General features: G+C 43.2%; 1 protein-coding gene across 2 annotated transcripts in view; it reads right to left on the reverse strand.

The window, feature by feature from the left end:
* wscd2 (WSC domain containing 2) overlaps positions 1 to 14,288 on the reverse strand; it is a 293,045-nt gene that overhangs the window by 99,034 nt on the left and 179,723 nt on the right. For both annotated transcript variants that reach the window (XM_068054696.1, XM_068054695.1), the window contains exon 5: positions 4,316 to 4,490. In XM_068054696.1, the coding sequence (XP_067910797.1) occupies positions 4,316 to 4,490 (175 nt within the window). The remainder of the gene's footprint in view (positions 1 to 4,315; positions 4,491 to 14,288) is intronic.

Raw genomic sequence — 14,288 nt, forward strand, 5'->3', positions numbered from 1 at the left:
AATTTCTATCTATGCTATTAGTTCATCTATTTTGTTGCAAATACTTCATGTATTCAGATATAGTGCCTTTAGCTTTTTTCTATTTTTCCCTGATGTCATTCTAGTGACTAATGCCCTATTATCTTTAAGATCTCTGTTCCTTTCAGACTCACTTAAGCTGATTTTTACCCAAATCACTACTCTGCTCCACAGCCTTGATATTCCTAGAGTCATAGAGTCATAGAGTTATACAGCACAGAAAAAGGTCCTTCGGCCCATCGTGTCTGTGCCGGCCATCAAGCACCTACCTATTCTAATCCCATTTTCCAGCACTTGGCCTGTAGCCTTGTATGCTATGGGTTTCAAGTGCTCATCTAAATACTTCTTAAATGCTGTGATGGTTCCTGCCCCTACCACCTCTTCAGGCAGTGTGTTCCAGATTCCAACCACCCTCTAGGTGAAAAAATCTTTCCTCAAATCCCCTCTAAACCTCCTGCCCCTTACCTTAAATCTATGCCCCCTGGTTATTGACCCCTCCACTAAGGGAAAAAGTTTCTTGTTATCTAATCTAGCAATGCCCCTCATAATTTTGTACAGCTCAATCATGCCCCTCCTCAGCCTTCTCTGCTCTAAGGAAAACAACCCTAGCCTTTTCAGTCTCTCTTCATCGCTGAAATGCTTCAGCCCAGGCAACATCCTGGTGAATCTCCTCTGCATCCTCTCCAGTGCAATCACATCCTTCCTATAGTGTGGTGACCAGAACTGTACACAGTACTCCAACTGTGGCCTAACTAGCGTTTTATACAGCTCCATCATAACCTCCCTGCTCTTATATTCTATGCCTTGGCTAATATACGCAAGTATCCCATATGCCTTTCTAACCGCCTTATCTACCTGTGCTGCTGCCTTCAGTGATCTATGGACAAGTACACCAAGGTCCCTCTGACCTTTTGTACTTCCTAGGATCCTACCATGCATTGTATATTCCCTTGCCTTGTTGGTCCTCCCAAAATGCACCACCTCACACTTCTCAGGATTAAATTCCATTTGCCACAGCTCCGCCCATCTTATTGCTTCTGAATTTACTGTTTCCTGAATGCTCCCACAACACCCACCCACTCTCCTAACTTCAATAGTTTAAAGCCCTATCTACTGCCCTAGTTATTTGATTTGCCAGGATAATGATCCCATCCCAAAGGAACAGCTCCCTCTTTCCCCAGTACTGGTGTCAGTGCCCCATGAATTGAAACCCCCTGTATATATGAATTACTCTCAATCTATTCATTAAAAAATGGGTAGATTCACAGTAAAGTGAAGTGCGCACGCACACAGACACACACACACACACTACAAAGAGGCTGCTGGCACAAAGAATGAGTTAGGGATTGTTGGAAATGCAGGATAACCAGATAAATCTGCATGCAGGTTACAAAAAGATGGGGGTGAAAGTTCCTTAGGCCATTGGATACAATGACATCAGTGATGTTCTCCTCCACTGAAGTTTTCTAATGAAATTGGGAAAGGAAGAATCTAGAAATATTGAGCAGGGGAATCTTTACAGATGCATTTACAATGTCACTTAACAACCAGAAGAATACTTGCTGAAGATAAATTCTACTGTTGATGTTAGATTGTTGCAGTGAGGTAATTATTCATTCAATAGCTTCTGAGAGTACAGCAATGGTACATGGTCGGTTTCTTGCTCTTCAAATATTCCTAGAACCTCGTCCAATCCCTGATATGTTAGCTGATCTCAGCGGCAGGTGGGATTCGAAAATTAGCTTCAGTGCCACTGGGGTAGGGCAGGTTGACAAAACAATCAGGAAGGTTCCCCGCTGTTTGGCAGTCAGCAATGGAGTCTGCGCATGTTGGGAAGGGACGAGATTGCGTTCACCTGTGATGTTCCCCCCACCCCCCACCCCCATGGTCGAATGCCCCAACAATGCTCACAAACTGGCACTTGGTGAGATCCCAGTGAGCAGCCATAGAACTGCAACACCGAGTGAGAGAGGGGAGTAGAATGGGCAAAATATGAAAGAGCAATTAAGTCCGAGGGAAATAAATCAACATTTTATTTTCCAGGTGAAACTTGGGGGTGAAGGAGAATTCAGCATTGCCAAGAAACTTGGCCAAATCTGTCCCTTCATTAAATTACCTTTACTATTGGTTTATTTGCTTACTGCTTGATAAGAGTGTAAGAATATAAGAAATAGGAGCAGGAGTAGGCAATTTAGTGCCTGCCCCCATGAGGCCATTCAACAAGATCCTCTACCTTAACTCCACCTTCCCATACTATTCCATATCCCTTAATTTCCTTCGCACCCAAAAATCTATCGATCTCTGTCTTGAATATACTCTATGACTGAGCATCCACAGCCTTCTGGTTTAGAGAATTCCAAAGATTCGCAAACGTCTTGTGAAGAAATTTCTTCTCACCTCAGTACTAAGTTCCACTTATTCTAACCCTATAGAACCCTGTGGAGCAGATTCCCCAGCTTGATTGTCCCACATTTCGGTGATTCCACAATTCCAGCAGGAAGACACGTTCCCAAGGAGCAGGCATTGGAGGCAGGGCAACAACACTGTAATGCAAACTCTCCGATCTGTGCTCCCTGTGGACAGGACTCCCCGCTGGGAGCACGCCACCACTCATTTTGATCTGGTTCAAAATATTTCTGATTTTATTTTAGAGATACAGCACTGAAACAGGCCTTTCGGCCCACCGAGTCTGTGCCGACCAACAACCATCCATTTATACTAACCCTACAGTAATCCCATATTCCCTACCACCTACCTACCACCTACCTATCTCAGCAGCAGATGAGGTAAGGCAGGGTTGGAGTCGGGCAATGTTACAGAGGTGAAGGTCAGCAGTCTTGGTGATGGAGTGGATTATATGGTCAAAAGCTCATCTCAGGGTCAAACACAACACCAAGGTTGTGAATGGTCTGACTCAGCTAGGGGCAATTTACAACAGCCAATTTACCTATCACCTACAAGTCTTTGGCGGTGGGAGGAAACCGGAGCACCTGGCGAAAACCCACGCGGTCACAGGGAGAACTTACAAACTCCGCACAGGTCGTACCCAGAATCGAACCCGGGTCCCTGGAGCTGTGAGGCTGCGGTGCTAACCACTGCACCACTGTGCCGCCTGTTACAAAGAAAATCCTTTGCTTTTGTATTGCATGAGCAGAAATTTTCTCGAACTAAATATTGGGAAGACTGAAGCCATTGTTCTTGGTCCCCTCCACAAACTCCATTCCATGTCCCCCATTTCCATCTTTCTCCCTGGCAACTGTCTGAAGCTGAGTCAGACCATTCGCAACCTTGGTGTTGTGTTTGACCCTGAGATGAGCTTTTGACCATATAATCCACTCCCTTGCTTTTCATTGCTCCATCATTGGCGGACATGCTTTCAGCTGCCTTGTCCCTAAGCTCTGTAATTTCCTCCCTAAACCTCTCTGCCTCTTTACCCCCCTTTCCTCCTTTAAGATACGTCATAAAACTTACGAATTTGACCAAGCTCTTGGTCATCGGTCTTGTTATCTCCTTCTGCAGATAGTGCCAAAATTCTTTTACTGATAACGCTGTTATTAAGGGCCATGGGACATTTTGCTATGTTAAAGGTGCTATATAAATGTAAGTTGTTGTTGTCACTTGACTCTCACTCACAGTCTGCGACATCATGGGAACATAGGAGTAGGCCATCTGGCCTCAGTTGGATTGCAATCTTTAACTCTCGAGGTCTATATTTTTGATAAATTATGTGTCAGTTATGGTATAGTTGGCAGCACTCTCAGCTCTGAGTCAGAAAGTTGTGGGTTCAACACCCGCTCCAGAGAATTGAACCCATAATCTAGGGTGACACTCCAGTGCAACACTAAGGGAGTGCTGCACTGTTCAAGGTGTCATCTTTTGGTTGAGACATTACTTTGAGGCCCCGTCTACCCTCTCAGGTGGACGTAAAAGATCCAATGGCCGTACTTGAAGAAGAACAGGGGATTTCTCGCTGGTACACTGGTCATTGTTTATCCTTCAATCAACATCACTAAAACAGATTATCTGGTCGTTATCATGTTGCTGTTTGTGGGAGCTTGCTGTGCACAAACCGACTGCTGAGTTTCCTACTTTACATCAATGCTTACACTTGACTGCTGCATTTCCTGCAACAGTGACTACACTTCATTGGCTCTAAAGCACTGTGGGTTGTCCGGAGGTTCTGAAAGGTGCTATATAAAGACAAATCTTTTCTTTCAATATTTCGACATGTACCTGTATACATATTTGATCAAATGGTCATTTTAGAAAGCAGCAAACATAATAATGTGAATAATACCTTGTACTTGCGTTTGATAAACAACAAAATATTCTTCATTCCCACAGTTTTCGTACTCCTCACCAGCACATTTCTGCGCACACAGTTGTTCGTCCTCTGCCTCGTGTAGTGTGAAGTGCACAGTGGGGAATCCACAGCGACAGACTGTTCCGGCCAGCACAGCCAAAGTATATTCCTATAAGAAAAAGAAATCACTGCAGCTTTACATCGAACAGAAACCCTCATTAAAAAAAGTTGTCACATAAACTTTATGATGTAGATTGAACCCAGAGTCACTGACCAGAGAGGCACATGACTTGTATTAGGCAACATTTACAACCCTTGTAGGAATCTTCACCTTTAGAGAACACCATGTGAATTATTTTTTTCTATTTTGAATTCCAATGTTCCCTTGAAAAGTAGCAGTCTCTTCTATGAGTCAGAAGGTTGAGGGTTCAAGTCCTGCTCCAGAGACTTAAGCGCAAAAATTTGGGTTGAAGCTTTAATCCAAAAGTAATAAGGGAGTACTGCACTTTCAGAGGTGCTGTCTTTCAGATATGATGTCAAACTGAGACACTCTCTTCTCCCTCAGACATAAAAGATCTCATGGCCCTAGAGCAGGGTAATTGTCCTGGTCAACATTTATCCCTAACCAACACCAAATCCAGATTATCTTTTTGCTGTTTGCGGGATCTTGCTGTGCTCAAATTGGCTGTCGAGTTTCCTACTTTACATCAATGGTTACACTTCAAAAGTACTTCATTGTCTGTAAAGTGCATTGGGAAGTCCTGAGGTTGTGAAAGGCGCTAGAGAAATGCAAGTTCCTTGTTTTCTACAAGACAGGCTCAATTGATTGTTGACAAGACAGGTTTGCCCATAAACGACTATAAATATCTCAATGCAATATTACAGAAAGCACGATGAAATCAATAGACTTTGAAGGCTGTGTGGACAGACGAAAGATGGCGAACTGATTTCAAATTTATGAAGTGGAATTTATAATATTTTCAGTGAATCAGTCATGTGTTCAGCACCCATGTATCAGGCATGGAGGGGGTCGGTGAGGCCGAAATCTATCAAAACCAGGGTGGGTTTCTCGATTAGATAATCACAGAGCCCTGTTAATGATAGGTCATAAAGAAGTTTGAGACCAAGATCCTAAAGGAATGTAAGATACATGATGGAAAATCAATGGTTTATTCACAAATACACATTTGTGTGAAACCATCTCCTACCCACTCATTGTCAAGAACTCGATGCCTGTAAAATCCAAGTGACAACTGCTCTCACAGAAACATAGAATAATAAAGCACAGAAGGAGGCCATTCAGTCCATTGTGCTCTTTGAAAGAGCTTTCCAATTGGTCTCACTCACCTGCCATTTCCCCATATCCCTGCTAACTTTTCTCCTTCAAGTATTTATCCAGTTCCCTTTTGAAAGTTATTCCCAAGTCTGCATCCACCATCCTATCAGGCCGTGTATTCCAGATCGTAACAACCCGCAAGTGTAAAAAAAAATTCTCCTCACCTCCCTTCTGGTTATTTTGCCAACCACCCTAAATCTATGCCCTCTGGTTACTGATCCATCTGCCACTGGAAACAGTTTTTCCTTATTTACTGTCCTACATGATTTTTAACATCGCTATTAAATCTCCCTTAACCCTCTCTATGCTTAGGAGAACAACCCCAGCTTCTCTAGTCTCTCCACGTCATTGGCAGTTAAAGTGCTTGAAGACGTTATTAGGTTTGGATAGGCATGGAGGCAGACACAAGTTTATTGGTCTGATGTCAGATGTTGCAGGCAGCCTCACAGTTGCAGCCACAATGCTGAGAGGCTAACTAGGAAAGGGACTGAGAGGAATAGACAGGGCCTGGGAGATAGAGACAATGAGAGTTAAAAAATAAGTAGGAGAAAGGTTGAGTTGGAGTAGACAGGTTTAAATAGAAAGAGGTCTGCCGATAGGGATTACTTTGTGACTGGAATGATGAACTGAGGTCCAACCCGTCTGTTGAACATTAAAAATCCCATGGCACTACTTAAGGGAAAGTAGCACGCTCCCCCAGTGCTCTGACAGTCTTCCCTTCAACAACTCTTATATTTATGAAATATCAGGGCGTTGAGGGCTCTGAGGAGCTGGCGTGAAAGAGGAGTTGAGTTCTGGGGTAGATAAGCCATGATCTTATTGAATGGCGGGGCAGACTTGAGGGGCCGAATGGCCTACTATTGCTCCTATTTCTTACGTTCTTCTGTTCTAATCCCACCAGAAAGCAAATTAACTAGTCATTTAACTGATTGTTGGCACAGAATAGCTGCCCTGTTTCAAAGATATATTAACACTGACTGCACACCAAAAGCAATTTGCTGTGTGCAGTAGTTTGAAGTGGTTCAACAACCAAATGAATGGCCCGGTAAATGGAAGTATTCCTTTTCTTTATTATCTATAATGGTTCCAGAAGTGAACATATTTGGACCCACTCTGATTGGAGAGAGGAGGGAAGACAGACGATAAGGAGAGCAAAGAAAGAGCAATTGTGGGGAAGGGGTAGAATATTTCAGTGTTTTTAAAAATTGTTTCCTTACTAATAAGATGGCCCAGTTGTCAAAGACTATCTGTTTGGTCAAAACTGCAAGAGTTTTATCGATTCATTTGGACAGCAAATTCCCTTCAGACCCAAGAGCTCAGAATAGGAACTGTCCTTTAGAAGACTGCAGGCTGTCTATTCAGAGCTACAACCCCAGTATACTGCCTGGTCCATCCTTTCCCAGATCATTTTAACCTGAGACGGGAATTACAGGTTGATTAAATCACTGAGGGAAATCATTTTATTGGGGTGGCTCACGTCGGAATCATAGAATCTGACAGCACAGAAGGAAGCCATTCGGCCCATCGTGCCTGTGCCAGCTCTTTGAAAGAGCTATCCAATTAGTCCCCGCTGTACCTGCTCTTTCTCCATACTCCCGAAAAATTTTCCTTTCCAGGTATTTATCCAATTCCCTTTAGAAATTTACCACTGTATCTGCTACCACCTCCCTTTCAGGCAGTGTATTCCCAGATCGTAACTCACTGAGTAAAAGAAATTTCCTCATCGCTGCTTTAGTTCTCCAGTCACTTTAAATCTGTGCCCTCTGGATTACTGACCCGCCCGCCAATGGTAAAAGTTTACCCTTATTTATTCTTATCAAAATCCTTCATGCTTTTGAACAGCACTATTAAATCTTCCTTTCACCTTCTCTGTTCAAAGGAAAACAATCCCAATTTCTTCAGTCTCTTCACGTAACTGAAGTCCCTCATCCCTAGTGCCAGTCTAGTAAATCTTCTCTGCATGGATGGCTGAATGGAACATAATGGATAAGCTTCAACAAATTCGTCCTGCTGCCGACTTAGAGACAATTGCATTCCAGCCATGAAGGGTGAAAAATGAAGCAATTTCCTATCTTGCAGGTAACACTGGTGTGTTCATTCTTTCATCTCTGTTCTTCATCTCTTAATTGGTGTCCTTGATATTCTATGGCCTTTTTTGCAGCTGTTACATTGACAAACTCCTCATTTCAATCCAGTTGTGCAGGCACTCCTCTGAACTTGTCTTTTTATACAAGCCAGAAATGAACTGAAGCAAGATATTTTTTTCAAAAGTTTAAATGCACCATTAAGTAGAGTACCTTTCAATGCAAGGTAGAATATTAAAAGATTGTGATGCTATTTTTTTTATTTTAGAGGTAATTTGAGAGGGGAAAAGTCCATTCTGCTCCCTCAGCTCCCTGCTTGCAGAACTTGAGGCTGCATCTACACTACAATTGCAGATCTGCATTTCTCTTCAGTAGGGAGTCTCACTAAACTTCGCATCAGCGTTAGATCATGGCTCTGCTTCTGGATTTGTACTACAACCTCTGAGCCTCAGCGAAGCAACACCACAGTGAAGCATAAGTACAACCTTTCACTATATCATGTCATTGCATAGCTGCCCAACAGAGGGAGCTATCCATGGAAGTAGCATTGTCATTCATTGGGGAACCTCCAGGCAACATCGGGCATCATTTTATCTTTGGGCAATAGCTAAAATGTGTGATATTGGCCCCGCCACCCATTCCACACCTCTCCTGATTTATGTTCCTGTTGAGGTCAATGACCATATTACACTAAAATAAAAACAAGAAACACTGGAAATACTCAGCAGGTCTGGCAGCATCTGTGGAGAGAGAAGCAGAGTTAACGTTTCAGGTCAGTGACCCTTCTTCAGAACTGGCAGATATAAGAAATGTAAAAGATTTTAAGCACGTAAAGTGGGGGTGGGGCAAGAGATAACAAAAGAGAAGGTGTTGATAGGACAAGGTCACAGAATAGCTGACCAGAAGTTCACGGAGCAAAGGCAAACAAAATGTTAATGGTGTGCTGAAAAACAAAGCATTAGTACAGATAGGGTGTTAATGGACTGAAAAACTGAACAGCCACAAGCACAAACATGAAAAAAAGTGGGTAGGCACAGTAGAAACAAACTGAACAAACTAAACTAAAATAGACACAAAAATATAAAAGCAAAAATAACTAAAAATGAAAGTAAAATGGGGGGCCCGTCATGCTCTGAAATTATTGAACTCATTAGGCATGCTACAGCCAGCTGGATTGAATATTGAGTTCAATCATTTCAGAGCATGATGGGCCCCCCATTTTACTTTTTTTTTAGTTATTTTTTCTTTTATCTTTTTTTATTTTTGTGTTTATTTTATTTTAGTTTGCTTGTACTGTGCCTACCCACTGTTTTTTTTTTTCATGTTTGTGCTTGTGGCTGTTCAGTTTTCAGTCCATTAACACCCTATCTGTACTAATACTTTGTCTTTCAGCACACCATTAACATATTGTTTGCCTTTGCTTCATGACCTTCTGTGACCTTGTCCTATCAACACCTTCTCTTTTGTTATCTCTTGCCCCACCCCCACTTTACTTGTTTAAAATCTTTTACATTTCTTATATCTGCCAGTTCTGAAGAAGGGTCACTGACCTGAAACGTTAACTCTGCTTCTCTCTCCACAGATGCTGCCAGACCTGCTGAGTATTTCCAGCGTTTCTTGTTTTCATTTCAGCTCTCCAGCATCCACAATATTTTGCTTTTATTTTAGACCATATTACACTATCGTCTAACTTCCAAATTACTGCCCCACCCCCACACCTACCCCCATGTTACTGAAACAAAGGAAAGAAGATAGAGCCAATGATCTTTAATTTTGTACAGAAACCAATTGCATACAAATGTGCAACAAGAACGTGCACATATATAGCATCTTGAATGTAATAAAATGTCCCATGGTGTTTCACTGGACCATTATCAAACAAAGTTTGACACTGAACCACCTAAGGAGATATTAAGACAGGTGACTGCAGCTTGGTCAAAAAGGTAGGTTTTAAGGAGCATCTTAATTGAGGAGAGAGAGAGAGAAAGAGAGGTAGAGAAGTAGGGAATTTCAGACTAGGGCTTAACTAGCATAAGGCACAGCAGCCAATGGTGGAGCAATGAAAATCAGAGTGCGCAAGAGGCCAGGATTGGAGAAGTGCAGAGTTCTCGGAAGGTTGTGAGACTGGAGGAGATTACAGAGATAGCGAGGGATGAGGCTATGGAGGGATGTGAAAACAAAGATAAAAATTTGAAAACGAGGTCCCAACATGAACTCCATAACAGCCAAGGATTCAATTTGAATAACTGAAGCAGGGCCATAGAAAGGTAACCATCTGAACAAGAAAAACCCACCGGATTCGACACAAGACCACAAGAACCTTTAGAAATGGAATAAGGCCATTAGGCCCCACAGTAAACAACTATCTCTTTGGTAAATTTGTTTGCCTGGCTTCTCAACATATCTCTCAATCCATTCCTTCTGTGGAAACCATGCACTACGTCTGAATATATGAAGGAAAGGCATTAAATTGGTTCCTTTTCCTCAACATTACGCTGAGTAATGTGACCTGACTTATAAATTACTGTCACTTGTTTCAAAATTATGACAGAATGAGAACTGAAGAGTTTAAATGACCTATGATATACACTTGAGTCTGGTATCTAACATGGGCCACACTTCAAATAATTCCTTTGCATGAAAATAATCTGTCATGTTTTTCTGATGAGTTAATCAAAAACGCCATACCATGGTCCAGTTAAATTGGCTCCTTGAGTCAATCAAAAAGCACTTTATCACCATCCACTTATGGTGATTGGCTCAAATTATCCAGGAATTGGTGTTCTTTTTAAAAGCACTCCTGCTTACTTCACTGTCACACATTAAATCTCTCAAACATCTACTTTATCCTTTGACTCACTAATGCTACAGAGGTTTCTCAAAAATATACAGAACATGCTCACCTGAGTGACAGGCTTTGGGGTTTAATTTTGGTGCTGGAGAGGGGTGTTAGTTGCAGACCAATCACACACAGAGTTCAAATTTACCAAATTGAGTAGTCAGCTGTGGCTCAGTTGGTATCTGACTCAGGAAAACACTGGGTTCAAATCCCAGCAAAGATTTGAGTAGTGAGGGAGTGCTGCACTGTCAGAGGTATTATCCTTTGGGTGAGATGTTAAACTAAAGCCCTGTCTTTCTTAGGTGTTGACTCTTCCTGGATACAATTCCACATGGTGATCTCCATCCTGGCATCTTGTTAAAGCATTCTGTATTATCATCAATTGACCATTCTTTGTCAAAGACAGAGAGGTTTTGATCTTAGCCTATCCTGCCCAGTGAGAATAGAATGGATTCTGTGAGTTGGAATTAATGCTTCAATGGAGCGGTGGTGTAAAATGGGAGTCCAACCTGAATCTGCCACATTCTTGCCGGGCAATTTAAATTGTGGCTGGAGTATTATTAGGCTATTTGACTGTGGGTGGCATCACAGTCAGACATGACTGCATCCGCAACTAATATCCAAACATGCGTTCTTTCCATCATGGGTCGCTTGATAGCAGTAACAAGAAGGGAACTCTTTGGTGGCTCTGGTTTGATTTTCCACCTTGTGCCAGGGTCACGGTGGGGTGGGGGGCAGGGGTGGGCGGAGTGGGGTTGGTGGGATGGTCAAATGTCCAACTGAGTTGCAACCAGGAATCAAAGCTGGAACTTTTTACCTGCACAGCCGGGTCTACAGGAGCTAATTCAGCACCTCTTTAATTAAGTTATGAAATAACATTTATTGATTATTTTGCATTATGTCAAGCCTGAACACTTTCCACGGAAGGAGAGCAACAGACCTGATTGTTATCCACTCTGAGAGACTGGGTTTCTACTCCAGGTATTTTTCTCAGGTTGAACATCTCAGACCACTCCCTATGACCTGAAGTTCACCCTTACCTACCCAATATGTAATACTTTGGGGAGCACCCAGGATTTAAACAGAAAACCTTTGTTGCTGCATTTTGGCTGACTGGTAACATCACCTGCCCTCGCGTGACATTCCTTAACCTTTCAGAATGATATCAGGGCTAAAAGGGTTAAATTATGATGCCTGGTTGTGTAGACTATGCCTATATTCCCTTGAGTACAGAAGATGAAGGGGTGATCTAATTGAAGTGTTAAAGATGATTAAAGGATTTGATAGGGTAGATAGAGAGAAACTATTTCCTCTGGAGGGGGCAGTCCAGAACAAGGGGACATAACCTTAAAATTAGAGCTAGGCTTTTCAGCGAAGATGTCAGGAAGCACTTCTTCACACAAAGGGTAGTGGAAATCTAGAACTCTCTTCCCCCAAAAAGCTGGTGAGGCTGGAGGTCAACTGAAAATTTCAAAACTGAGATTGATGTATCTTTGTTGGGCAAGGGTATTAACGGTTAAAGTGGGTAATTGGGGTTGAGATATAGTTTAACCGTAATTTAATTGAATGGTGGAACAGGCTCAAGGGGTTAAATAGCCTCCTCCAGTTTTCATGTTGATTTGTTTGGGAAGCAGTGGAATAAACACTTTACTCAACTGTGGCTTAGGCTATGGACACAAAACAGGATTATTAAACAAGCGGATAAGTGGACAGAAGCAATGATACACTGCAGATTGACAATCCAAACTTAGCTATCCCACCTAAAAGTCAAAAAATAGAAATAAGGAGATGTTGACTCATTATTGCACATTTAACACTATTGCACAATGTCAAAATTACGCCTAATTAATTCAAAGTTAGTAACACTGCCCAGAAATTCATGATGAGGCTGTGGTCCGGCTCACCAGCTGGTAACTCAGGGGTGAGCCTGCCTCCGCTGGCCCCTGGAAACCACGCTGCTATTTTGCATAGCTCAGGCAATTAATTGGCTTCACTCGTGGCTTCTGCCCCTCTGAGGCAGGACGTCCCGCCTCCAAGCACCATCAGGAGCGGTGGCCACTGCTTGCAACTGCACCCGGTGAGAGGAGGGACATCGACGTCAGCCTTCGAAAAAGTAAGTGGGATCAGGCATCGTTGGGGACAACCAGCTAAGCCCCAGCGAGGTGGGGGGTGGGGCGGGGGGTCGGAGGTTTAAGAGTGTAGGGTAGGGGTGGTTGTTTCAGTGGGGTCGGCCCATGCTGCTGGAGGGGCCCCTCTTTGAGGCGCAGGATCAGGAGGAACCCGCCCACCCCCTGCAGCCTGCAAGGAGGCTGCCAGATATCACCAGGTGGCCTCCTCAGGTGCCGGTATGCCCATTCTACCAGTGGCAGGAAGAGGTCCTTAAGTGGCCAGTTAATGGCCTAAAGGTGGGCTGGCTGCCTGCCACCTCCCTCACCACTGGAAAAACAGCAGTGGGGGCAGGTAGGTGACAGGCACAGCACCCCTGCAATCCCACCAGATTTTACTTAACCTACCCCCACACTATACCCCCACTCCGCGCCTCCTAGCCCATTCCTGGGGAGGCATAAAATTCCAGCCACTGGCTCTAGATTGGTGCGATATATCAATCCATGCCCATTTACATCGACCCGGATTTTGTGGTCAAAGCGAAACAACGTCACTCACTGCTGACCTTGAAAATGCTGCCCCCAAAGAGTTAGTGATCTGTGTGCTGTGGATTTCCCCTTTCCCAGCATTAATTTGAATCTGCAGTCAAGACCAGGGAATCTCCAGGTGTCCAGCAGCAGTGATGCCATCGAGCAGGGCAAGCAACCAGTCACACTGAAGAATTCCCATAGACAGCAAACCAGGAAGCAAAATACACTGATTATCTTTCATTTTTGTAAAAATTTACAAAGATCAAAATAAAGATTGGGACATACACATTAGAAGCTGAAATATCAAACAAACTTACATTTTTTTAAAATTATATTTATGGATTTTTTATCATAATGGAAAAAATTGACATTACACAAATATAAAGTTAGTTTTCCAGGGCCAGAGAGGTTGTTCAGCAGTGTTTATGACTTCTTCTTCTTTGGCCTCCTTATCTCGAGAGACAATGGGTAAGCGCCTGGAGGTGGTCAGTGGTGTGTGGAGCAGCGCCTGGAGTGGCTTTAAAGGCCAATTCTAGAGTGACAGGCTCTTCCACAGGTGCTGCAGAAAAATTTGTTTGTCGGGGCTGTTACACAGTTGGCTCTCCCCTTGCGCTTTTGTCTTTTTTCCTGCCAACTGCTAAGTCTCTTCGACTCGCCACACTCTAGCCCCTCCTTTATGGCTGCCCGCCAGCTCTGGCGAACACTGGCAACTGACTCCCACGACTTGTGATCAATGTCACAGGACTTCATGTCACGTTTGCAGATGTCTTTAAACTAGCATGTCATTATGAGTTACAAGGCGTAGCTTTATAGGAGGGTGGTTTTAACAGTGATATTACAGCATAAAAGGGGAAGTTCTCATCAGTTCAGTGACTTCTAATTGATTGCTGCCTTGAGGACTTCAACAGGGCACCCTCTGGAGAAATGTAGAATTACAAACAACAACTTCTGGATTTCCATGTTTAACTGTGCACGTGCAGACTCCAGAAGTTGCTGTCAGTTTCACAGTTGTAATGATGGCAAATATTGACAGTTTTACTGTCATTACAACTGCAAAATCATTGGAGTTTAG

The sequence above is a fragment of the Heterodontus francisci genome, chromosome 23, assembly GCF_036365525.1.
Source record: "Heterodontus francisci isolate sHetFra1 chromosome 23, sHetFra1.hap1, whole genome shotgun sequence".
NCBI lineage: Eukaryota > Metazoa > Chordata > Chondrichthyes > Heterodontiformes > Heterodontidae > Heterodontus > Heterodontus francisci.